This window comes from Mixophyes fleayi, chromosome 5 (assembly GCF_038048845.1).
Source record: "Mixophyes fleayi isolate aMixFle1 chromosome 5, aMixFle1.hap1, whole genome shotgun sequence".
Taxonomy (NCBI): Eukaryota; Metazoa; Chordata; class Amphibia; order Anura; family Limnodynastidae; genus Mixophyes; species Mixophyes fleayi.
In genome coordinates, this window is record NC_134406.1 from 13,163,486 (window position 1) to 13,190,715 (window position 27,230).

At 43.9% G+C, this 27,230-nt stretch overlaps 1 protein-coding gene across 1 annotated transcript in view; it reads right to left on the bottom strand.

Moving 5' to 3' along the window:
- TG (thyroglobulin) overlaps positions 1-27,230 on the bottom strand; it is a 186,108-nt gene that overhangs the window by 154,206 nt on the left and 4,672 nt on the right. Inside the window, exons 2-8 of the mRNA XM_075211467.1 lie at positions 21,933-22,041; positions 19,513-19,610; positions 17,687-17,884; positions 15,374-15,533; positions 13,120-13,226; positions 9,521-9,664; positions 2,055-2,237 (exon numbers count right to left, since the gene is read on the bottom strand). Coding sequence (XP_075067568.1) covers positions 2,055-2,237; positions 9,521-9,664; positions 13,120-13,226; positions 15,374-15,533; positions 17,687-17,884; positions 19,513-19,610; positions 21,933-22,041 — 999 coding nt within the window. The remainder of the gene's footprint in view (positions 1-2,054; positions 2,238-9,520; positions 9,665-13,119; positions 13,227-15,373; positions 15,534-17,686; positions 17,885-19,512; positions 19,611-21,932; positions 22,042-27,230) is intronic.

The window sequence follows — 27,230 nt, forward strand, 5'->3', positions numbered from 1 at the left end:
TTTAACGCACAAAACTACAGTCTACCCCTTATGTAATCTTCCATTTTATCTTATGGTTAGGGTCTCTAATCATTATTATCATTAATAAAGTCATTATTATTATTAATAAAGATTGATAAAAATATTAATAATAATAATAATAATAATGCTAAACGTCTGCCTTTTGACTTATCAGGAGTGATACTCTAGATCAATGTTTACCAAATCCAATCCCCAAGTTCCACTAACAGTCCAAGTTAAGGATTCCCGATCTTTGGGTATACGTGATTTATTTAGTGCCTTCGTTATTTAGATTCAACTATGTATGCTCATACATGGATATCCTTAAAAACTGGACTGTTAGTGGGGCTTGAGAACTGAAGGTAGGAACCTCTGCTTTAGGTGCACCTTGATATATTTACTGCTATAAGGATACAATTTGCAAAATAAAAAAAATAACAACCTGTAAACAGTAATTGCATAAGTATTTACCCCCTTGCTATATCCATACTAGATTTCCTCTGAAGTAATCAACGGTCTTCACATTAATAGTTTATTGTCATCCACTTAAGGTGTTAAGGTGTGTCATGATGATAGCATAAATACCTCTCCAGGTCACATAGACAAAATAACATTCAAAGCACATTCAGGACAAGGTCATTGAGAAGTGTCAATAAGGAAAAGGGTACAAGAATATTCCCAAAGCATCATCATCATCACCATTTATTTATATAGCGCCACTGATTCCGCAGCACTGTACAGAGAACTCATTCACATCAGTCCCTGCCCCATTGGAGCTTACAGTCTAAATTCCCTAACATACACACAGACAGACAGACATAGAGAGAGAGAGAAACTAGGGTCAATTTTTTGATAGCAGCCAATTAACCTACTAGTATGTTTTTGGAGTGTGGGAGGAAACCGGAGCACCCAGAGGAAACCCACGAAAAACACGGGGAGAACATACAAACTCCTCACAGATAAGGCCATGGACGGGTATTGAACTCATGACCCCAGCGCTGTGAGGCAGAAGTGCTAACCACTTAGCCACCGTGCTGCCCCTGCACTGAGTAAAGCCGGAAGCTCAGTTAAATAAATCATACAAAAAATGAGAAGCTCTGGAACAAATGCCTAGAACAGGGCGTCCTCCAAAACTGAGTGTCCGGGCGAGAAGAGCTGTAGTATGGGAACCCACAAGAGGCCAATGTCAACTCTAAAGGAGCTACAGTCATCCATGACAAAGATCAGAGTATATGTGCATGGGACAACAATAGAACGCACACTTTGTAAATATGGGTTTTATGGTAGAGTGGCAAGAAGTTTCCCACGCTGGCCCATCCTGATATCCTTCACTCTCACGTCTCTTTAAGCCATGTATGAGGCTAAACCAAGCAGTATTTTAAGAGAAAAATACATAAAATAGTATTACTAAAATACTAAAGGGGTAGAAGGTTGGGTCTCGATGTGAAGTTTACACATGATGGGCCTGATGGGCCTCAAAAGATTTTCATACCTCTAGGCACACTCTTTCTTTGCGGAAGTGGCTCCCAAGAAAGGAGAGGGGATGTTCAACTTGATGTGCGCTGGCTGGATTACAGAGGCGTAATGGTGCTAAATCATAGTGCATATTGTTGCACCTCGTAAATGAGCTCCATGATTATAGAAAATGCGCCAATAGCAATATTTCCTCTCATAAAACTACACAAGTGTCTACGAGTAAGGATCTCATCCACTTAAAGTACAGCAACACGCCCCCTCTTTCTCTTTCCACTAGTATATTGCTGCTGAATCTGTCTCCTCCCTCTAATTTTGGATACAGGAAAGACAGAAGAAAAGGAAGTAATACCTAGAAAGTAATCATTTCCAGAACAAATAATAAGCTTAATACAGAGGAATACTAAAGCTTTTATATTTTATCCATTTAGAAAAATCAACACTGTGGCTAGTACCCTGTAATGTGACTTTTATGTCTGAATACATGGTAGAATTGACAAACAAGAATGACATTGTTCTGATTTGAATATTGATCCTGGAACACAAAACTACTATAATAAAATGTCTTTGCTCCTCACTGCATTTCGGAGAATCTCCCAGTATCCGAGATCCAGAGATTTCACGTCCCATGGAGTCCACACACCAACACTGTCCTCCGGCTTGGCACTGGCCTTGCTCATAGTCACCATTATCGTCGCAGGACGGTACGTATACATCCCCCATCTGTGAAGACGTGAACCTCTGCACTTCACAAGCTGAAGGACCTATAAGAAATCAGAGACTCCAATATAAATGATGATTCATTTAGGGTTAAATCTATCACTTCAGTTCACTATTTATCAAAAATCTAAATGTATGTAAGCTAATCGGAGGGAACTGAATATCTAAGATAATAAATGGATTATTATAATATTCACTGGAATTACCCTATAATAACCTAATGTGGGCAAAGCAAGATAGATTAACAGGGATGGGGGGATTTGTGAGATTTTAATCTAATGCCACCGACTGGCACAACCATGTACATTGGTGGAAATGTAGGTGCATTTGTACAAATCCAAATTCATAGCACCAACAAAGGGTTTTTTGTGCAGCAACTTGTACAATAATTTACTATACTACATATTTACTGTGTGCAATGTCAATGTGTAATTGTCATTGATATGTAATATTACTTTCTTGTATTACACATATAAAGAATTTAATATTACAGTTTTTAGCTAAAATGTTTGGATGCTGTATGAATACAACCAGGAGATTTTTTCTGAACTTTGAACCCATCTTATTCCCAATCCCAAAGAAAACATCCCCCAAGCTTCCACTACACACAGTCAAAGTAGATGAATGTTGTGTGGTTCAACCATCAATTACCAAAAGCTTGCCGATATCGTCTTTATTATGTTTTCTGATTTTATTTGTATGTATTGTTACAGAGTTTCCAACAATCTAAAATGAACATTTATCAACTGATGTTTCAGAAACAGAATCCAAACTCTATAAAATCTATGTGTAACAAATACATCCACTGGGGCTCGAGTTACATGATTGGAGCCTGAAGGCCCACAACCTGGTGCGCACTAAGCCCGATCCTAGGGCCAAATGTGCCCACCAAGCCTTCACCCATCTGCGGCCCCCGGGTCCTTCCTGCTTTATAGTCAGATGTGTTTGTTATAGCTTGTAACACTTGTATAAAGTGCCTGCTGATCTGTTATTACAGATAGCTGTCTCTTTCTAATAATAAATATATTGTTTTAACTTAGTGGTTCCCAAACTTTTGCAGTTCGCCACACCCTTAGAGTCACCATAATTTTTTCAAGGCACCCCTCCAAAATAATTACCTAGCAGTACAGTTTTATAAGTAGTTGGGTCAAAATAACGTAATAAGTATTTAGGCCAGGACAGAAATACTTAGTAAGTTGTTTGCAAAAATAATACACATAAATTGAAGGGAAATTAATATTTTTATATATTCTTTTAAATTATATTTCTGTCAAAGAATAATATACAGTTAATATTAAGAGGAATAAGGTCAAACAAAATAAAACAACAACATGTACAAAAGTCATCACACTCTGTGCCCCCTTCATCCACACACTCTGTGCCCTCCTTCATCCACACACTCTGTGCCCTCCTTCATCCACACACTCTGTGCCCTCCTTCATCCACACACTCTGTGCCCTACTTCATCCACACACTCTGTGCCCTCCTTCATCCACACACTTTGTGCCCTCCTTCATCCACACACTCTGTGCCCTCCTTCATCCACACACTATGTGCCCCCTTCATCCACACACTCTGTGCCCTACTTCATCCACACACTCTGTGCCCTCCTTCATCCACACACTCTGTGCCCTCCTTCATCCACACACTCTGTGCCCTCCTTCATCCACACACTTTGTGCCCTCCTTCATCCACACACTCTGTGCCCTCCTTCATCCACACACCCTGTGCCCTCCTTCATCCACACACTCTGTGCCCTCCTTCATCCACACACTCTGTGCCCTCCTTCATCCACACACTCTGTGCCTCCTTCATCCACACACTTTGTGCCCTCCTTCATCCACACACTCTGTGCCCTCCTTCATCCACACACTCTGTGCCCTCCTTCATCCACACACTCTGTGCCCTCCTTCATCCACACACTCTGTGCCCTCCTTCATCCACACACTCTGTGCCTCCTTCATCCACACACTATGTGCCCCCTTCATCCACACACTCTGTGCCCCCTTCATCCACACACTCTGTGCCCTCCTTCATCCACACACTCTGTGTCCTCCTTCATCCACACACTCCTGTGCCCTCCTTCATCCACACACTCTGTGCCCCCTTCATCCACACACTCTGTGCCCCCCTTCATCCACACACTCTGTGCCCCCTTCATCCACACACTCTGTGCCCCCCTTCATCCACACACTCTGTGCCCCCCTTCATCCACACACTATGTGCCCCCTTCATCCACACACTCTGTGCCCTACTTCATCCACACACTCTGTGCCCTCCTTCATCCACACACTCTGTGCCCTCCTTCATCCACACACTCTGTGCCCTCCTTCATCCACACACTCTGTGCCCTCCTTCATCCACACACTCCTGTGCCCTCCTTCATCTACACACTCTGTGCCCTCCTTCATCCACACACTCTGTGCCCCCTTCATCCACACACTCTGTGCCCTCCTTCATCCACACACTCTGTGCCCTCCTTCATCCACACACTCTGTGCCCTCCTTCATCCACACACTCTGTGCCCTCCTTCATCCACACACTCCTGTGCCCTCCTTCATCCACACACTCTGTGCCCTCCTTCATCCACACACTCTGTGCCCTCCTTCATCCACACACTCTGTGCCCTCCTTCATCCACACACTCTGTGCCCTCCTTCATCCACACACTCTGTGCCCTCCTTCATCCACACACTCCTGTGCCCTCCTTCATCTACACACTCTGTGCCCTCCTTCATCCACACACTCTGTGCCCCCTTCATCCACACACTCTGTGCCCTCCTTCATCCACACACTCTGTGCCCTCCTTCATCCACACACTCTGTGCCCTCCTTCATCCACACACTCTGTGCCCTCCTTCATCCACACACTCTGTGCCCTCCTTCATCCACACACTCTGTGCCCTCCTTCATCCACACACTCTGTGCCCTCCTTCATCCACACACTCCTGTGCCCTCCTTCATCTACACACTCTGTGCCCTCCTTCATCCACACACTCTGTGCCCTCCTTCATCCACACACTCTGTGCCCTCCTTCATCCACACACTCCTGTGCCCTCCTTCATCCACACACTCTGTGCCCTCCTTCATCCACACACTCTATGCCCTCCTTCATCCACACACTCCTGTGCCCTCCTTCATCTACACACTCTGCGCCCTCCTTCATCCACACACTCTGTGCCCTCCTTCATCCACACACTCCTGTGCCCTCCTTCATCTACACACTCTGCGCCCTCCTTCATCCACACACTCTGTGCCCTCCTTCATCCACACACTCCTGTGCCCTCCTTCATCTACACACTCTGCGCCCTCCTTCATCCACACACTCTGTGCCCCCTTCATCCACACACTCTGTGCCCTCCTTCATCCACACACTCCTGTGCCCTCCTTCATCCACACACTCTGTGCCCCCTTCATCCACACACTCTGTGCCCCCCTTCATCCACACACTCTGTGCCCCCTTCATCCACACACTCTGTGCCCCCCTTCATCCACACACTCTGTGCCCCCCTTCATCCACACACTATGTGCCCCCTTCATCCACACACTCTGTGCCCTACTTCATCCACACACTCTGTGCCCTCCTTCATCCACACACTCTGTGCCCTCCTTCATCCACACACTCTGTGCCCTCCTTCATCCACACACTCTGTGCCCTCCTTCATCCACACACTCCTGTGCCCTCCTTCATCTACACACTCTGTGCCCTCCTTCATCCACACACTCTGTGCCCCCTTCATCCACACACTCTGTGCCCTCCTTCATCCACACACTCTGTGCCCTCCTTCATCCACACACTCTGTGCCCTCCTTCATCCACACACTCTGTGCCCTCCTTCATCCACACACTCCTGTGCCCTCCTTCATCCACACACTCTGTGCCCTCCTTCATCCACACACTCTGTGCCCTCCTTCATCCACACACTCTGTGCCCTACTTCATCCACACACTCTGTGCCCCTGCATCCACACACTCTGTGCCCTCCTTCATCCACACACTCTGTGCCCTCCTTCATCCACACACTCTGTGCCCTCCTTCATCCACACACTCTGTGCCCTACTTCATCCACACACTCTGTGCCCCTGCATCCACACACTCTGTGTCCTCCTTCATCCACACACTCTGTGCCCTCCTTCATCCACACACTCTGTGCCCTCCTTCATCCACACACTCTGTGCCCTCCTTCATCCACACACTCTGTGCCCTCCTTCATCCACACACTCCTGTGCCCTCCTTCATCTACACACTCTGTGCCCTCCTTCATCCACACACTCTGTGCCCCCTTCATCCACACACTCTGTGCCCTCCTTCATCCACACACTCTGTGCCCTCCTTCATCCACACACTCTGTGCCCTCCTTCATCCACACACTCTGTGCCCTCCTTCATCCACACACTCTGTGCCCTCCTTCATCCACACACTCTGTGCCCTCCTTCATCCACACACTCTGTGCCCTCCTTCATCCACACACTCCTGTGCCCTCCTTCATCTACACACTCTGTGCCCTCCTTCATCCACACACTCTGTGCCCTCCTTCATCCACACACTCTGTGCCCTCCTTCATCCACACACTCCTGTGCCCTCCTTCATCCACACACTCTGTGCCCTCCTTCATCCACACACTCTGTGCCCTCCTTCATCCACACACTCCTGTGCCCTCCTTCATCTACACACTCTGCGCCCTCCTTCATCCACACACTCTGTGCCCCCTTCATCCACACACTCTGTGCCCTCCTTCATCCACACACTCTGTGCCCTCCTTCATCCACACACTCTGTGCCCTCCTTCATCCACACACTCTGTGCCCTCCTTCATCCACACACTCTGTGCCCTCCTTCATCCACACACTATGTGCCCCCTTCATCCACACACTCTGTGCCCTCCTTCATCCACACACTCTGTGCCCCCTTCATCCACACACTATGTGCCCCCTTCATCCACACACTATGTGCCCCCTTCATCCACACACTCTGTGCCCTACTTCATCCACACACTCTGTGCCCTCCTTCATCCACACACTCTGCGCCCTCCTTCATCCACACACTCTGTGCCTCCTTCATCCACACACTATGTGCCCCCTTCATCCACACACTATGTGCCCTCCTTCATCCACACACTCTGTGCCCTCCCTCATCCACATACTCTGTGCCCTCCTTCATCCACACACTCTGTGCCCTCCTTCATCCACACACTCTGTGCCCTCCCTCATCCACATACTCTGTGCCCTCCTTCATCCACACACTCTGTGCCCTCCTTCATCCACACACCCTGTGCCATCCTTCATCCACACACCCTGTGCCATCCTTCATCCACACACTCTGTGCCCTCCTTCATCCACATACTCTGTGCCCTCCTTCATCCACACACTCGGTGCCCCCCTTCATCCACACACTCTGTGCCCCCTTCATCCACACACTCTGTGCCCTCCTTCATCCACACACTCTGTGCCCCCTTCATCCACACACCCTGTGTCCTCCTTCATCCACACACTCTGTGCCCTCCTTCATCCACACACTATGTGCCCCCTTCATCCACACACCCTGTGCCATCCTTCATCCACACACCCTGTGCCATCCTTCATCCACACACCCTGTGTCCTCCCTCATCCACACACCCTGTGCCATCCTGCATCCACACACTCTGTGCCCTCCTTCATCCACACACTCTGTGCCCTCCTGCATCCACACACTCTGTGCCCTCCTTCATCCACACACTCTGTGCCCTCCTTCATCCACACACTCTGTGCCCTCCTTCATCCACACACTATGTGCCCCCTTCATCCACACACTCTATGCCCTCCTTCATCCACACACTATGTGCCCCCTTCATCCACACACTCTGTGCCCTCCTTCATCCACACACTCTATGCCCTCCTTCATCCACACACTCTGTGCCCTCCTTCATCCACACAGTCTGTGCCCCCTTCATCCACACACTCTGTGCCCCCCTTCATCCACACACTCTGTGCCCCCCTTCATCCACACACTCTGTGCCCTCCGTCATCCACACACTCTGTGCCCTCCTTCATCCACACAGTCTGTGCCCTCCTTCATCCACACACTCTGTGCCCTCCTTCATCCACACACTCTGTGCCCTCCTTCATCCACACAGTCTGTGCCCCTTCATCCACACACTCTTTGCCCTCCTTAATCCACACACTCTGTGCCCTCCTTCATCCACACACTCTGTGCCCTCCTTCATCCACACACTCTGTGCCCTCCTTCATCCACACAGTCTGTGCCCCCTTTATCCACACTGTCTGTGCCGCCTTCATCCAAACAGTGTCCTCCTTCATCCACATACTCTGTGCCCTCCTTCATCCACACAGTCTGTGCCCCCTTCATCCACACAGTCTGTGCCCCCTTCATCCAAACAGTGTCCTCCTTCATCCACACACTCTGTGCCCTCCTTCATCCACACAGTCTGTGCCCCCTTCATCCACACACTCTGTGCACTCCTTCATCCACACACTCTGTGCCCTCCTTCATCCACACACTCTGTGCCCTCCTTCATCCACACACTCTGTGCCCTCCTTCATCCACACACTCTGTGGCCTCCTTCATCCACACAGTCTGTGCCGCCTTCATCCAAACAGTGTCCTCCTTCATCTTCACTCTGCCCCCTCCTTCATTCTTTTGTCCCCCCCATTGCTGTTTCCTATCACTATTTCCCTTCCGTTTCTTTACTTACCGTACTTGGCCTTCTTTCTTCTTTTTCTTCTCTTTTCTTCTGTCTTCTTACCAATCCGTCGGCGCCCGGGACCCAGCATCCTCCTCTCTCACGCCTGCCGTGATGATGTTACGTCCGACATTCACTGAGAAGCGAGGAGGGAGGAGGATGCTGGGTCCCAGGCGCTGCTTGATTGGTAAGTTTTTTTGTTTTTGTTTTTTTTCCCTGGCCACGGCACCCCTGTGACAGCGCCGTGGCGCACACTTTGGGAACCACTGTTTTAACTTATTACTGAGATTAAGGTTATTTTGTGCGGCCCTTTAGAAGGTTTTAGGCCTCACATGTGGCCCCTAAAGAGTATCAGGTTGCCTGTCACTGGGCCACATGATATAGACAGAACATTACAAAGCTTCATCAGTTGGTCCACAGCACATAATGTAACTTCACTACTCTACAGAATATAACCTCAACTTCATTAAACTTCCATCACTTTATTTTTTGCTGTAGAAAGAATAAGGTTGGGACACATGCAATGTATAAAAAAATCTGCCTTTCATCCTCTGCCCTTCAGGCACAGGCCTAGGTGCTAAATCCAGCCATGACGTCACCTACAAGTCATGCCATCGTGTCATGTGAATCACATACATGTTTTAGCACTTACATCGGAATCTGCCTGCTGTGATTAGCTGCACGCCCAGAAAGCGTCTCTGCAGGATACGATAGATCGCGGTTTCTGTGAACGAGCGCGGAGAAGAAAGTGTGGAAAAGACTGTGTCATAAACGTCACCCAGGAGCATCTCTAAGCCTGCAAGGAAGAGTAAGATGTATTATTCAGCAGCTGGGATTAGTTTAAACCTATACATATGTATAGACTGTAAATCAGGTCAGTGAGGTTAGTGACGAGACAATTAATTACAAATGTGTGGGGCCTGCTCCTAGAACTAGGTGCAGCAGAGTATGAAACTGAAATTATCCGATTGTACAGCTCTGCTTAATATGGTGGTGCTATATAAGTAAACTATTTTAAATGGATTTCGCCATAGAGGAGAATTATCCGTTTCCCTTGTCCTTTAGCTTGTCCATAGGCATATAAAGGTACACTCAGAAAATTATGTAGCGTTTATTTATATACTTTTTATTGCAACAATCAAAAGACATGACGGATGTTGGTCTTGTAATCATCATCAGCAGAAACTATTTATATAGCGCCACTAATTCCGAAGCGCTGTACAGAGAACTCACTCACATCAGTAGCTAATGAGAACCATTACCAATTATCACTGATTATGGCGCTATCCTATATATCACGATCATGGGCCTTATTTATGAACTGGAATAGAAAGCGCATCTGCCGTGCAGTTCTCTTTGTACAAATACTTTTATTTATTCTCCTTGCTCCCACATGGGGGTCATGCACATATAAGAAATGGATACCCTGCTGAAGCCATATATTACATGACCCAGAAGACACTGCATACACCCATGGGGATGGGGAGAGCCTTCTCTTGTTAGTTCCCTCTGTGAATAGGTCATTGGCCGCAGGGGCGGATCTAGAAAACTGGTGTACCCGGGGCGATTTAGGGGGGGGGGGGGGGGCGATTTAGGCCCCGTCCCTTTCTAACATCTTAGGCTGCCGACGGCTGCACACTATGTGCAGGTCCGTCCAGCCGTGACAGGCAGGGACAGTGTGCTGCCCGGGTGCTCTGATTGTGTTTTAAACACAATCAGAGCAGCCGGGCAGCACACTGTCCCTGCCTGTTACGGCTGGACGGACCTGAACATACTGTGCAGCCGTCAGCAGCAAGTGTCTGCTAGGGGGGGCGATCGCCCCGATCGCCCCCCCCTGGATCCGCCACTGATTGGCCGAGTAACGGTGACCTCACAGGTAACCAAATCCCTCCTCCGCACTGGGCCAAGTCCACTAAAGGAGAGATTAGGACACACTTTGCGGACTTTACTCAGAAGGAAACCCCCTTTCGGCCCAGTATGGGACATGATCAGGTGCTGGGTACCTACTACCCACTGGGTAAAGATACCACATTTTGTGTTCAATAAGTCACCTTCAACTCAGTTTTAATCAAGGACTTCAAAGTTCTCAGTTTTCTAGTTTTGTAACATCACTCTACACGCCACAGTAACAATGTCAGTATCTTAGCAAAAATGTAAAAACTGTATTTTATATACAAGAAAACAATATCAATAACATTCTGGAATGTGATCATAAACCAAAGAGTTAAATTTCCACAGTAGAGTTGTTAAATTAACGAAATACCTTGATTAGGCCGCCTAACACAGCACTTTATTGGCAGCTAGTTTGAATTCTTTATTTTCAGAGAAGTATTACTAATGTAACACTTGCCAAACATCATTGAGATAAGGAAAGAGAGGAAAGTATTCTGTGAGAAGGAACGGACATAGGAAGACTCTGCCAGATGTAGGATGTAACATAGATGGAACAAGATTACAAATAGTATTAATGTAATGTAATGTAATATTAAACTAACATTCTAGTTCAATTGGTTTTAAAGACACATAAACAGGTCATAGACTGGATTTCCAGATGGGATTGAGTACAATCATTGACAAAGTGTCTGAGTATGGAGAACTCCAGACTGGTTTCACACTATAATGGCTTCTTCAACAGAGGATTATGGGAGTTGCAGTTTATAGAGAATATGGAACAACTGCTAACCAATCGGATATATCCAATCAAAAAACTGGATGATATTGATACTATGTTTGACTATCCTAATATGTGCATAGTTGCTGCACTAAAAATCCCTATTGTACATCTCCTCACTTGTCTCACAATATCTCCCAACTCGACACCTCCATTTTGCCAAGATCTGTGTCTCTCATCCACTCTCATTACATCCTCCCATTCTCAGTTACAGGACTTTTTTCGAGTTGCACCCAGTCCATGGAATCCCCTTCTTCGCACAATAAGACTTTCTTCTGGCCTTCAAACCTTCAAGCGTTCTCTGAAAACCCGCCTCTTCAGGAAAGCTTATAATATTCCTCTACCACCCTCTTAATCTCCCTAGGTTACCTATTACCACCCTCTACACAGTTCATACAAGACAACAACCGTCTGACCAACATTGCTGTGTGACTGATCATACAGCCCACTAACCACTTTTTACCTTTGCAATCTGGCTTCACCAATATGTAATATGTAGACTTAACCTCATGTATCAAACTCTCATCGTCCCATAGATTGTAAGCTTGCGAGCAGGGCCTTCTTTCCTCTCTGTCTGTCTGTATTACCCACTATTGTTTTATTACTGTGTTTATTCCCAATTGTCCCTCTACCCTTTCTCCATTATTATTGCTGAAAAATAGACTGTTGGACCAAGTAGAAAAAGTAATAGAATGAAATTAAAAAATACATATATATCCTAGTTGCCCTATAGGGTACAGCCCTAAATATGGTAGCTTGTGCTATAGGGGGTGAGGTTTACAAATCCCTGAGCAACCAGTAAGTACTACACATGTCAAACAATGTGCTTTCTGATATATCACTTAAAAAAACATTTTTGTATTGAATGTGTTCCAACCACAGCTAATGACTTCAAAGCATCAGTCTTATTACATTGTTCAATATAGTATAATATATTATATGTATACATTATATTATATTATATATTATGGGCAGAATGGTGGCTTAGTGGTTAGCACTTCTGCTCTCACAGCACTAGGGTCATGAGTTCGATTCCTGAACACGACCTTATCTGTGTGGAGTTTGTATGTTCTCCCCGTTGGTTTCCTCCGGGTGCTCAGGTTTCCTCCCACACTCCCAAGAACATACTGGTAGGTAAATTGGCTGCTATTAAATCGACCCTAGTCTGTGTGTCTGTGTATGTTAGGGAATTTAGACTGTAAGCTCCAAAGGGGCAGGGACTGATGTACGGCGCTGCGGAATTAGTGGCGCTATATAAATAGATGATGATGAATATATTAAACAGGGAAATCGTATCTATAGTTGTAAATACCTGTAAATATGAAAAATATAACTATACGTATTTTAATGAAGTAATTGGTTGAAAAATAAATAATATGATTAGTATTTAGTAAATCTGAAGGATTATAAAGTTTCCTTAATCCCAAATACATTTATAACATATTTTTCACAGAGAGTCTAACCCTGAGCATGAGAATATATTATAGTGTCTTTGGTGAGGTTGCATGAGACCATTTCCCACAATGCTTTGCTTCTCCCAGGGGACAATAGCGAGTGTTCTAGAACCAGGCAGTGCTTACCGGTGCCCGCGAGCTCCCGTCCAAGGCTGTCAGCGCAATAACAGTATCCAGACATCTCTGGGAATGACTCTCGCAGGGAAGTAAATGACTTAAAGGCATTTGGAAACCTACAAGGAAAAGGGGATTATGGCACTGATTATTCTGTGAGGAATTATCCAACTAATATTGTGGATTGATAGAACGTTCCTTATAAACAAAACAATGTTTTGCGCAGATGTAGTGATTTCATTTTCACAGCAAAAATAAATATCTAGCCCATTTAAATAACTAGCGAACGTGTCGCCAATCCTCGAAAATAATGATTGAGTAATAAAATAAGTGAAGTTCTTTGTCGATTAGTAGAAATTATTTTCCAGACAATATTCATGGTAAGTCATTAAATATTTGTCAGTTTTATATTTTTGTCCGCAAAATTAGTTACGTAACTACACAAATCACATCTTTACATTTATCGGGAGCGTTATACTCTATGTAAGGCATTAAGTTGAAAACGTTTTTTATTTTAGGAATCAAGACCCCTCTCCCCATTAATAAGATCCCCGATTTCTACACAGGGCCATCTTTTCCATTGGGCACGATGGGCAGGTGCCTGGGGGCCCCACGGGCAAGGGGGCCCCATAGGCAGGGCTCTTAATGAGAATAAATAATCCTGCAAAAGAAAAAAACCTGCAAAAAAACCCTACAATGGTCACTGAGCAAGTACATCTATCTATCTCTATCTCTATATATCTATATCTGTATCTGTATACATCTATATATCTATATCTAGGGGCCCCGGTGCACTGCTTTGCCCAGGGGCCCATAATGTTGTTAAGATGGCCCTGTTTCTACAGGATTTGAGACCATTGGTAAGTTTAAATGAATGTTAATAATGCAGAAGAAACATATAAGTCCACAACCATAGTAATGGATAATAGATGATAATATAAAGAAATAAAGGATTTTTTTCACTATCTTGAGCAGTGGCGGAAGTACCATTGGCGCAACAGGCGCGGTGCACGGGAGCTCATGGAGATAATGGGGGCCCCTGCATAGGGAACTAGCAAGCTATGGGCCCTGGTTCCCTCTTCCCCGCTTCCCTGCATCGGGGTTCACGGTTTGTTAGTTCTGCCTCTGATCTTGGGGATAAGTATAAGGTTTGCGCTTTGGTTTATTAAAAATACTGATATACAAGTTGCAATTTAAATTGACGTCAAAACAGGCTGCCCTTATTACTGCTGATCGTGATTACTTAGCACACTGTTGGGGACTTGTTTTGTCATTCTTAAGCTCAGTCAGCATTTATTACGAGTCGGGCAAGTGAGTTTCGTTTATGTTTTTTTCGGCCTACTGTCTGTCTTTTTTATCACCGCCGTAAATTCGTACCACACCCTATTCCGAAGTGCACAAAATACTTAGATGTCATGGAGTTCTAATATTTAAACCTATAATGACCAATGAGGATTGTGTTTCTTCAGTCATACAGATTCATACCCTCCATAAGCCTGACGCATGTGTTGGGGAAAAAAAACAGGAAAAAAAAGCAAAAAAACATCACAGAGAATTCAATATTCCATAATAAAAAAGACATTTATAAAATGATAATTACCAAACAATAAATTGTCAAACAAATAAGTACTAGATCAATCTACCGTGTTCCAATGTTCAAATATAAAGTAAAATAAGGAAAAATGTCTATTGATCTCTGAATGTAGACTGGTCACATCAGTTGTCTCATTAAGTCCATGCGGTGTTCCACAAGAAATGTTCACAGAGTTCCCCTCATACAAAAATGGCAGATTAAAACTATCTTGGATCTTTAGCAGTGCTCAAGCCATGAGCCTCAACTTTTTGGTGGATTTCTTATTTTCATTAGATAACATAACATGTCCCTCACCCCAAGTGTTCAATATTATCATCAAGCCTCGTACTCAACTTATTTTGGAATAAGAAGCAATATCCCAAAGGTCATTGGATTACATAGCAAGTCCCTCAAACCAAGCTCACTTCATGAATTGTCTTAGTGCATGTAAGGGACGACTGAGCTCCAATTATAGTCAAGAACCCCAGGCTACAGCCCAAAACTCTACTATAATAATACGTGTCTGGTGATTGATTTGTAGTAAAGAATTACACAAAGTAAGAGTCCAAATTACACAGTCACTGATTGCAGTCTGAATCTTTTCAGAGGTACAATTAATTGTCATTGATAACCACTTTTCAGCAATGTTAGTTGAAGGTTCTGTTACTGGAACTAGATGATCATGTAGATTACCTGCTGAAACTGGTCACAACATCAAAAACCATCTGGTCTGTTGTGTTAACGAGTTTACACTGGACGGGCTGGAACCCCCCATCTTTGGTACAGTGAGGAAGAACCTTCTCACCGACATCGTGGAGGATCCGACGGCCTCTCACTGCGCATCTCTGCGGGCCTAGAAAAACCAGAGAGCAACACAATTATTCAACACCACGGTGCAAAATTGCACCAATGCACCTTCCTCTGCCACAGCCAATCAGGTGTAAGCTTTCATCAACAAAGGATACTATGAAGGCACATGTGTGATCTCTGCAAGAAACGTGAGATACACGGAATAGAGCTTAGGTTAACTTCTACAGCTCACATCACCACTGTACAGAAGTCACAGAAGTCAAAGGAAAAGGTTTGATAACCACTCAGTTGATTCCAGCAAAGTGAGCTGAATGCTTCAGCAAAGACTGCTCCTACTGTAATTGCAGCCACATTCAACTGCGTAACAATTAGTTGTCAGGCCTCATAGCAAGATTTAGAGGGGGCCTGGCGATTCTGGTCCAGGAAGACCCCCCCACACACACACTTTCTGTTTCTAATCACCACTGTGCATGAGTCATTACAATCCATTCTGGCGATGCGTCTCTTTCTTGATTACCACAATAACTTTTTATTGTACCATCACAGTTATAAAAACAATAGTCATTATAAACATATTAGAACTATATTTAGTAAAAGTGAATAGGATAGTAGACATAGAATAGCTGTGCTCATAAACTAGACAACCTGGAACCACAAGTATCAGCATGCCCAGCCAGCCATGTATAAAGGACAAGGCCACAGATTTTAAACCATTTATTCGCTTCATATGTTCTCCTGCTATAAGGATCGTGTATGTTTCTTTGCATACACAAGTGGTCCTAATGCTGACATCACTATTCACAGAATATACAGGTATAATTTATAGGAGTTTATAGAACATGATATCATTACTTGTTTATTATAACATATAGGATAATGTACCTCCTACTGTGAATTATAAGGATATTATAGGTCAAGGATTATTTCCATTACTATATAGAGGACCAAGGTGAATTCTGCTAATCATACAAATTTACAGTATGTTTATAATGCACAAGTTTTCTTAAAGAACACTGAAGTGATCAGAAATTATTGATTATAATCAATGACATCCGATCTCACTGTTTATACGGATATTACATACAGAGGTTTATTCATGTTTTTCCATAATTTATTATATAGTGATATAAATCTTCAAGTTGTTAATGAGTTGGATGTAACAGTCAACATTTTAAAAATAATTAGCAGCTAAGATGCCATCCAAATCCATCCAGTGGACGTCCCAGAACAGGCCCCCGGGTCAAAGTTCTGCCCAACATACACCAACGGGAGGTCCCACCGGGACCCCAACCTCTCCATTAGGCATCCCAGACCAATTTCATCCAAATCCATCCAGTGAAAGGCCCAGAACAGGCTCCCTGGCAGGGGCAGGCTAGGTTGGGGGGAAGGGGGGCATCTGCCCCCATGGGCTGGTTCCATAGTGGGCTCCCTTGGGCTGGGTCAATGGGCCACCTGCATTTTTTTCCCTTTAATATAGGCTGCTGAATCAAGTCTTTCCCCCCAGGGCTGATATTTGTCAACCCTCCCCTGCTCCCCTGGTCAAATTCTGGCCAGCCTACACCAATGGGAGGTCCGATCGGGACCCTAACACCACTAAAACCTGGCCAGGATCTAACTGGATCGCCTCGCGTTGGTTTCATCCCAAACGGTGCAGAGGTGTCCGAATGCAAAACCGTACAGACAAAGAAGCAGACCAATGATTATAGGTCAAGGATTATTTCCATTACTATATAGAGGAACAAGGTGACTTCTACTATCCATAATAATTTACAGTATGGTTATAATGGGCCTGATTCATTAAGGAAAGGAAAGTAAAACAATTGAGTAACTTTGCACCTTGGCAAAACCATGTTGCATTGGAGGGGGAGGTAAATTTAAAATGTGGGAACAGATTTATAGTTGGGGTAGTGTCGGTTCTAGATCAACTTTAAATATCAGCGTAAAAATAAAGCTATCAAGTATGTGTGCGCTACATGAAAAAATAGCCAGTATTTAACTTATGTGCAAAATAATAAACTTATATGCACCCCTTGTATTGTAACATGGTTTTGTCTAGAAAAAAAACTTACTAATTTTGTTGCCTTGATGTATATATATCAGAATCAGGTATCAGAACACATATACTGGATATCATACGGGTTATACAGTAAGCACGTAGTGGTTTATATGGTAAAGAACTGAAGATAAATGACTCACACTGCGCCGGTTCAGCCATCTGGCGCGTCCCGTAGATCTCCATCCCCTCGGTGTCTACACACCAGCACTGCTGTTGGTCACACTGCACCGGCTCATACTCCCCCGAGTCTGAGCACCGCGGGACGTAGGATGTGGAGCTGCTGTTGATGTAACCACTCACCAAGATTTGCTGCTTTGTAAGCTGGCAAAACGATAAACCTACAGTGTGGATAACATACAGACCATGAGAATGACATAAGTATAACACACGTATAGAACGACACAATCATTACTCTGGGATTTGTGAGTGGAGACATGTAAACTGCACTTTAGTCATTCTTGCAGCCAATATGCATATGGAACCAGGGGCAAACGCAGGATTTGTAGAGGGGGTTTCCACACCACGCCACCAGGGGGCGTGACCAGCATGCATGGGGGCGTGGCTATTATATTAGACAGTGCTTGGCTGCTCTCCAACTCTTCCTATCCCCATAATATACATGGGCAATGCTGCCTGCACTACTGTTAGGTGCACGCAGCTCTCCCTTTTCAAGCAGAGCCGTGTGAAGCGGGGGCAGGGTCCAGCCACCTCAATTATACAGTGCCCTAGGCTTGAAGGGGGGTTTCCAGGCACTAATAACCCCCCCCCCCTCGGTTTGGCTATGAGAACAGCTAGAGATAAGAAAGCTTAAACTCGCAGACCATTGTTTCCATCTTATTCAATCTCATCAGTGCAAGATAAGGAACAATAACTTCTGAAGTGTAGGATAGAGCAAAATAAGGAGCCTAAAAGGCAGACACTCGACATAATATCTAAATAGTCTGTCTATCTATACAAATCATCCAGCGGAAGCAGCCATTTTGTGAGCTGATCCAATATCCATGAGAATGAAACCTGTCACTAGTTCCTCGTACTGTTAGATCCTACATTCTCATAAATATGGATCTAGCTCACAAAATGGCCGCCTCCATTAAATGCAGGTGATTTAGAAAAGAAGGTATTCACATGGAACTAGCCAGTTTTGAATGACCTTGTAATGTACAAATCAGAAAAGTATCCATTTACATTTTATGGCAAAAGTCTGAGAAGGGGCAGATCACGGAATCATGGTGCCCCAAAGCAAAATTTGGGAGAGGGCCCAGTGATTCCCGTCTACCCCTTCAGAGGCTCCCGCTATGCCCATTTGGGGCTTCACTGAGCATGCTCCAACCCCCACTTATGCTCAGAAAAACAAAGTGGGGGCCTTGAGCGTGTGATCCAGCACTACCCGATGCCTTGTCCTGCAGTTCCACCACTAAGTACCTGGACTTTGACGGAATCAATTATAGCTTTTTTTCCTACAATATTTTGGTCTTTTTTTTTCTTCTCTTTTTCTATATTATGCACTTATAATACCTATATTTAGTATTATAGTACAAATAGGATTTATTACATACTCTGGCAGCAGGGGCAAACGCAGGATTTGTAGAGGGGGGTTTCCACACCACGCCGCCAGTGGGCGTGACCAGCATGCATGGGGGCATGGCTATAATATTAGACAGTGCTTGGCTGCTCTCCAACTCTTCCTATCCCCATAATATACATGGGCAATGCTGCGTGCACTACTGTTAGGTGCACGCGGCTTTACCTTTTAAAGCAGAGCCGTGTGAAGCGGGGGCAGGGTCCAACCACCTCAATTATACAGTGCCCTAGGCTTGGAGGGGGGTTTCCAGGCACTAAGAACCCACCCCCCCCTCAGTTTGCCTATGGGGTGTTACCGACCCATCTCAGAATTGTGAAAATAAGCCACTCAGGTGTAAAACAGCTCAAGACACTTTGGAGTTAATGGTATTAGTTGTCCACGTACATGTTGCTGGAGATTCTGTCACTCTACTGCCAGGGACCTCTGTGCCATCCGCACCAACACACCAGCAGGTGGCGCCGTTTCTAGCACACTGGACATTCCTACAAAACAGTGTTATGAGATCATTATTTTACAATATGCGGCTTATAGAAGAGGAACACTTCTAGAGTAAGTGGGGTATTTATTTATTTTTAAAAGAAGCTTGACCACGCTGCAATATCTTATGCGTCAGCCTGTTGGTAAGTGGCTACGATACTAACATTTGCCACAATCATGCGGAAACAGCCGTAATCAAAACCTCACTGTTTCACTCAAAAAGGTCTTTATCCAAAGAACAAAAAAAACAGCATTTCCGCAGTTACATCCAACACAAGTAAAGAAAGACGTTAAGGTTACCGTCATCTTACCACACCAACACCTTTCCCTTAATGAGGAAACACAAACATCATGTGAGACAAAATAAGAACTATCCTCTAGTTCTAACAGCTGTAGAATCAGTTCCCTGTAGTTACTAAAAATTCAAGGCAACAATAGTATCATACAGACTATGCCAGGAAACCTAACAATGTTCTATCATCAGATGAATTGTAGCAGATATATTTCTTCCTGTTACACAATAATTCACTGAAATGGAGCTCATGCGATTCAATGTAAGGATACAAGAATGCTATATTAGCAATCAAAAGCGGTAACTCTATGGGAAACAATTAACCTATTACTGTATCTAGAAAATCCTATACTGTAAAATTCTATTTACAATCTGAGACTGTAAACCCTCGCAGACAGGGAACTCTCTCTTTTCCCACCTATTCTTTCCTTTTTGCCTTCACACACAGATAAGCACTGTCAGCCTGGTCTCTAAGGCTAACTCTGAGTGCCCCTATCCCTGTTTCTTGCGCTCACACATGTGGGTATTCGCTTGCTTCACGCTAGCTTGGTCCCTGCTTTTATCCACCTGCCCCCCCTTTACCTCATTACCATTCTGCTCATAGTCTATACTTTAGTCATTCTCTCTTACCTTTTAAATGGCTGTTTGTTTATGATGTAATTTATGTGGCTTATTCTTACCCCCATTGCGGTACCTTTTAAATAATAATATTTGGATACCCCACATTCTTTTTATGCCTATTACCCCGTATCCTTAGCCAGGGATATGGATTGTATACAAATCTGCTCTCTTTGCGCTTTAACTGTTCACCCCAATAACTGATACATTTTTAAAAAATGACAATGTAATACAAGTGTTTTCCATAAATATTCCAAAAAAGCAGTCACTGTCCCTATGTCCCGGCTCAGCAACTCATTACGGCAGCAAATTTAGAGGCTGGTGTCTGATACCACTTTGCCTGCTCTATAATATTTTGAGGACCTTGCCAAGCCCAGTGGTGAACCAAGCTAGTGTATTATAAGAGGATTGTCACACACAGTAAGGTGTCTGTTTGACAATGTGGACCAATCACAAGCTGCAACCAAGAAATTGTGGCTTGTGATTGGTCCACCCACTCAACACTATTTAAAGATGGTGATTTGTCAGTTTTGTATTACAGACCCAGTAGAGCTCTGGGGAAAAAAAAATTGCATGTAGCAATGGCTAGGGGGAGGGGCACATTAGGAAAATACCTCTCTCTGGGCTTGGGGCAAAGTTAAACGCAACACGCCTAGTGTGGATGCACGCAACTCTGCATATATGTAGGTACTTGTGGGATATTTCACATTACATAAGCGGGTGTATGATCAACTATTCATCAGTCCCCCTATGTCTAAGCACCTTGTTACATAATGACATGTTTGTGCCCATTCACAGTTTGAGCAAAATGTGCACTATGAACGTCTTGTTTATTCCCAATAATAAATGATTTAGCAGTATTCCAGAATTTACTGTACATAAGTTCCCCTAAGTTTTTAGTGCGTACAATGTGCACCTGCATTGTGGTTTCCTGACTATACCGTCAGTCACTGCGGCAAAGCACCTTTCCATATACTTACATTACTGAATTTAGGGGAAGTGTAAACTAAATCTTTTGTTTCTTGGGGTCTGTGTAGCAAACAGGAGACGTGATTGGCTGAGCTGTGGTAACATTCTGTTAGGAGCTAAATTCATTACATCCGAGCTGGAGTTCAATCTCCCGATCACTTTAAACTGTTACTGTTGACACCTCTCTCCTTAATGGTGGTAAACAGCTGCAAACCAATAACAGTAAGGGTGTCTTGGGCAGAAGAACCCCACTGAAGAGGTAAATGAGGGAAGTTTCCCAAAATACAGAAACGGATTTTGGATTTCTGGGTGCATTGATCCCGAGCTACATAAATAGTGTCAGGGAGGAAACTGTGTCTCAGGGCTGATAATTCTCCAAATGTTGCTGATCCTTTGCCCCCACTGTTAGGACTTTCTCCCCATTTTATTCTGTACACCCCTTCATTACCTGTAAAACCCTTCGTCCGAGCACTGAGGGACATATTTCTCCCCGGTCACCAGAGCCTTTTCTCTAGCAAGTTCACATGGCAGCAGAGGCTGAGAATCCAGCTGGTATTCTGTATAAAACATGAGGAAACATTATAATTACTGACAACTATTACAAGTCCATGCAGGGTATTGCCATAATGGTGTTATAATCACTTGTGCAGTCCTCTACCATCTGCTCAAAGGCTCAAATAGTAATATCCAGAAAAGCATTTGGAATTTTGGAGAGATAAGTAGGAGGATGGCAAGATATGGGGCTAGTGGTTAGGATAATATACACCAGAAGGTTTAGGTTAAAACTGATTACAACCAGCTTATTTTTCACACAATGTGACACCAGGGGGTAAATGTATCAAGCTGAGAGCTTTCCAGCGGGTTTGAAAAGTGGAGATGTTGCCTATAGCAACCAATCAGATTCTAGCTGTGATTTTGTAGAATGTACTAAATAAATGATAGCTAGAATCTGATTGGTTTTTCAAACCCGCAGTTTCATACATTTACCCCCAGGTAGGTTTCACAGGTTACAACAGTAAAGGTTACGTACCCATAAATCACAACCAAATGTAAAGATGCATCATCACCAAAGTCTGTATAGAAATCAAAGTCACTGTATTTACATGAAAATGAAGTATTTGTTGTTGTGCACCTGCGAAATGTGATTTTGCTAAGTTGACGCCATCTTGTTGCCTTATAGCCATTTTGTTCTCTTATAGCTTAAAGACAGATTAGATACAGCTAGTTTGTAGGACTTATTCATTGTTTGCAGGAGACTGTGCTCATGACCTTGAATATGGCAGCACAGGAGATAAGCTAACTCCCCCCTGGGGAGTATTCCGTTGTGAAAATGAGAGAATGTATCAAACATCTGTGTAAAGGGAGCATGAGTGGTTAAAACCTTTTGGGGCGTAGTTTTCTGTAATACGTGATTTTTGCTATATAGATAGGGACTTGTAACTAATAAAGCAGAGTTAATTGTACACGCAAACCATGCAGTGTATTTATTTCTCTCCAGCTGATGAGCTCATAACTGATAAACTGACACTTACAGGTGAACAATCTGATTTAGATTCGACACACCTGTCATCTAGACAGTTTATGGGCTGGGTCATTAACTAGGGGCGTGTATCATACTTTCCTAATCTCCCAGATTGTCCAGGAGACTCAGAATTTTCGGTGAGTCCTTCTGGACTCCCAGGAGAATAGAGGACCCTCCTGCATCCCGGGGACTTGATGACGTGATGACGTAAATCATGCCATCATGGCTCCGCCCCCGAGGAGTGAAGCTGTGACTCGTGGCATTGTATAGCAGGGAGAAGAGCCATTATGACGCACGTCACATTGGGGAGGTTAGAAAAGTAGGCAAGCGTGGCATACATGCAACTTGCACTGGTACACCTAGATGTCCACTTAAGCACATAAATTTCGGAGCAAGGTTCTGGCACTAACAGAGGAGCTACACCTGCCAATGGGAGCAGGTGGGCGGAGTCAGGGTGTTTCTTGGTCAGTAGAGAGCAGATGGACCAATGATCCTGGTTTTGTGGAGCCATGCAAAAATAATATTTAATTTCACTGAGCAAAACTTGAAAGACTTGGAGGTTACGGTTTGTTAGAGCACATTCGTTACTGTGCAAGAGGTCACACAGCCACTCCCTCTCTGCAAAGGGGCTGGAATTTGAATCTTTGCGCCTCCCTGTTGCAGTTCAGAAGAGGAAGACATAACTAACCCTAATGTCAATCAAAGCTTAATACCTACAAACGTGCTACATGCAATAAAGACCCTTTATTTTCATGCTTAATTTAAGTCCTAAATGAGGCCAAACTACGCTGTATTTTAGGAGAAGCACAGAAAAGTTTAATTCAATGTAAGAGATGGTTATAATGTGATAGGAGGCTACAGTTTGATGTAACTTTTGCATAATGCACCTCTTTAGAATCCTCTGAGGACGTTCAGTTTGCAGAGATGAGGACTATCTGGGCGCAGCGGTGTTTTATGCCGATCCAGTGCACCGTGTAAATGAGGTCCTAAGTCTTACTCATACCTCCCGCCATAAAAATCCCATGCAGCAGGACAGGGCGTGGTCACAGCATGCTGTGGGCATGGCCACACCCCCAGATGGCTACTTAGCGCTGTAACTAGGCTGCCTATTACAAATCTCCCTTCCTCCAATGTTCCCACCAGCGGTAGAAACAGATCCATAAAATTGGGACTCTCCCACTGAAATTGGGATGGTTGGGAGCAGGGGCGCCGAGAGGGGGTGGAGGGTGTGGCAGGATGCATGATGTAGCTGGGGAAGGTGTGATAAATGTAATATTTTATTATAATGTATGTATTATATACTGCATGCTCTGTGTTATGTACAGTGTTCGCTTATTGCTCGCTTTTCCATATTTATATCAGCTCCCAACATTCCAGGATCCACACAAGAATCCAATACCAAGTTGTGAAAGCTGCAGTAACAGGTAGGTGAGAGGAACATTATTTGAATACATAATGGCGGAATTCAATTAGCCACGAAGTGTCTCCGGAACGTCTGCGAGACTTTGCGGCGGAGATTTGACAGCACTCTCCTCCCATATTTCCTTGCACCTCTATGGAGTGCGAGGGAAGATGAGGTGGGATTTTTTACTGTAACATTACTGGCAATTGAATCTCCCCCAATATGTCATGGAGGGCAGATATGCCCCATGTTTATCACCACCCCGATATTATGTGACCACTCCCCCTGTGGCGGCATACAGCAACTTTCCTGCTCTCCTGTGGAGGGGGCCCCTGGTTGGGAGGTATGCTTTCTGGTACTGATCAATACTTACAAATGTTTGTCTATATAGAAATATTTAAAGCAAAAGTCCAATATTTATTTATGTTACATGAACCAAAAAGTATCATTTAAAGAAGAGCCCACTTTGCATCAGACACGTTTAAATGTTGCAGCAGTAATATCACTTTCGATAAATAATACTGTATGTTTTCTGCTTTGTTTATTTTTATGTGACTTATTTGCATAAAAACATAAACAGGTTGAAAATAATTGCTCCAACTTTTAACTATGATGGGACATCTGTTATTCCTAATAAGACCTCAGGGTTCCTTATTAATTCTGAGGTATTAACACCATTATCACAGATATTAGGATGCAAATTTCCAGGATTTAATACATATATTTATATTACAAGGTAGAAGAATGATGAACCATCCAACAATTTTCAAGAAAATACATCTAGTGCCATCTAGTGGTAGAAATTAAAAATTCATATTGTATTTATAGAAGAGATTTGGTTGTTATTGAGGAAGGTTCCTGTGCCAGTAAGAGGAAATACATTTGTGCAACAAAATGTTATAATTATAACGAAAATATTTTTGGACTATCAAAATAAAGCCAATATATTATTTATGTGACTTGTAAAAAAAAGCACTTGGTGTTAATATTACTTATACTATGGTAAAATTATAGACATAGGGAGACTGGTATTTTTTCCCCAAAGAAGATAGCCAGAAATAAAGAGAATTTCTTCAACAAAAGTCATTCTCTATGAGGCTTAGACTATGATGTGAGTTCTCTGTGCAGCGCTGCTGAATTAGTAGCGGTATATAAATAAATAAATGATGAAATAATGATGATGTGGGCAGCACGGTGGCTCAGTGGTTAGCACTTCTGCCTCACAGCACTGGGGTCAGGAGTTCGATTCCTGACCATGGTCTTATCTGTGTGGAGTTTGTATGCTCTCCCCGTGTTTGCGTGGGTTTCCTCCGGGTGCTCCGGTTTCCTCCCACACTCCAAAAACATACTGGTAGGTTAATTGGCTGCTATTAAATTGCCCTAAGTCTCTCTCAGTCTTTGTGTGTGTATGTTAAGGGATTTAGATTGTAAGCTCCAATGGGGCAGGAACTGATGTGAATGAGTTGTCTGTACAGCGCTGTGGAATTAGTTGCGCTATATAAATAAATGATGATGATGACTCTAGCTGTTGTAAAGTTTCTGTAAAACCTTCTAATCTTTCCAGCAGCTAGGGGCCACAGGAAGCCAGCCTCTTTTAACTGTGTAACAATGTAACAATACTCCAGCTAACAAGTGGCCGACTGCAGTCTCAGTCTGAAATTCTGCACTATGTGAAAGACTAATGAGTATTTCTTATGTAGAAATATTGCAAGGAAAAAGCCCATTGACCTCTCTAGGGGGAAACACTAAACGGTATTACTGATCTAGTGTGTGACATATCATCATCATCATTTATTTATTTATTTAGTGCCACTAATTCTGCAGCGCTGTACAGAGAACTCACTCATATCAGCCCCTGCCCCATTGGAGCTTACAATCTAAATTCCCTAACACACACACACAGACAGACTAGGGTCAATTTGTTAGCAGCCAATGAACCTGTCAGTATGTTTTTGGAGTGTAGGAGGAAACCTGAGCACCCGGAGAAAACCCACGCAAACACGGGGAGAACATACATACTCCTCACAGATAGGGCCATGGTCGGGAAATGAACTCAAGACCCCAGTGCTGAGAGGCAGAAGTGCTAACCACTGAGCCACCGTGCTGCCCACCTCTCTCCTTTTCCCTTCTTCCTACACTTTACCTAGAAGCCAGGAAAATCCTATCTGGTCCTTTATCGAGGTTGATTAAGGAGAGAGGACACCTGGTGCTCAGTGCTTGTCCAATTAGATAATAAGGAGTAGCACGGTGGCTCAGTGCTTAGAACCTCTAGCTCACAGCACATGGGTCATGAGTTCAATTCCCCACCAGAGCCTTATCTGTGTGGAACTTATATATCTCCCTGGGTGTGCTATACTTGTAGGTTAATTGACAGCTGACAAAACTAACCCTAGTATGCATTAGGAAATTTAGACTATAAGCTCCTATGGGGCAGGAACTGTTGTAAACTACAAATATTCTATATACAGTGCTGCATATAAATAAATGGTGATGAAAATAACTGTTGTTTTTTTTAATATTGTTACTATGTTGTTTCCTTCATAATGATAATGAAATGGGCATTTTAAATGGAGTCACACTACAAAATAATTCATCACTTAAACTGGACTGGTCACCTACACATAGAGGAGGCAATCTCAAAATATCAGACTGTAACTGCAAGTCAGACAGCTTGTTATCTTGGATATTGATACTTTGTTACACAGTTTAAGGAGAACCAACATTGCTACAACTGAAGAGCTGTTGTCTAAGTCTGATATAGAGAAACTTTTGTTAAGAAAACAAAACAAAATACAAATTCTCTTTATTGAGGGTCAGCATTT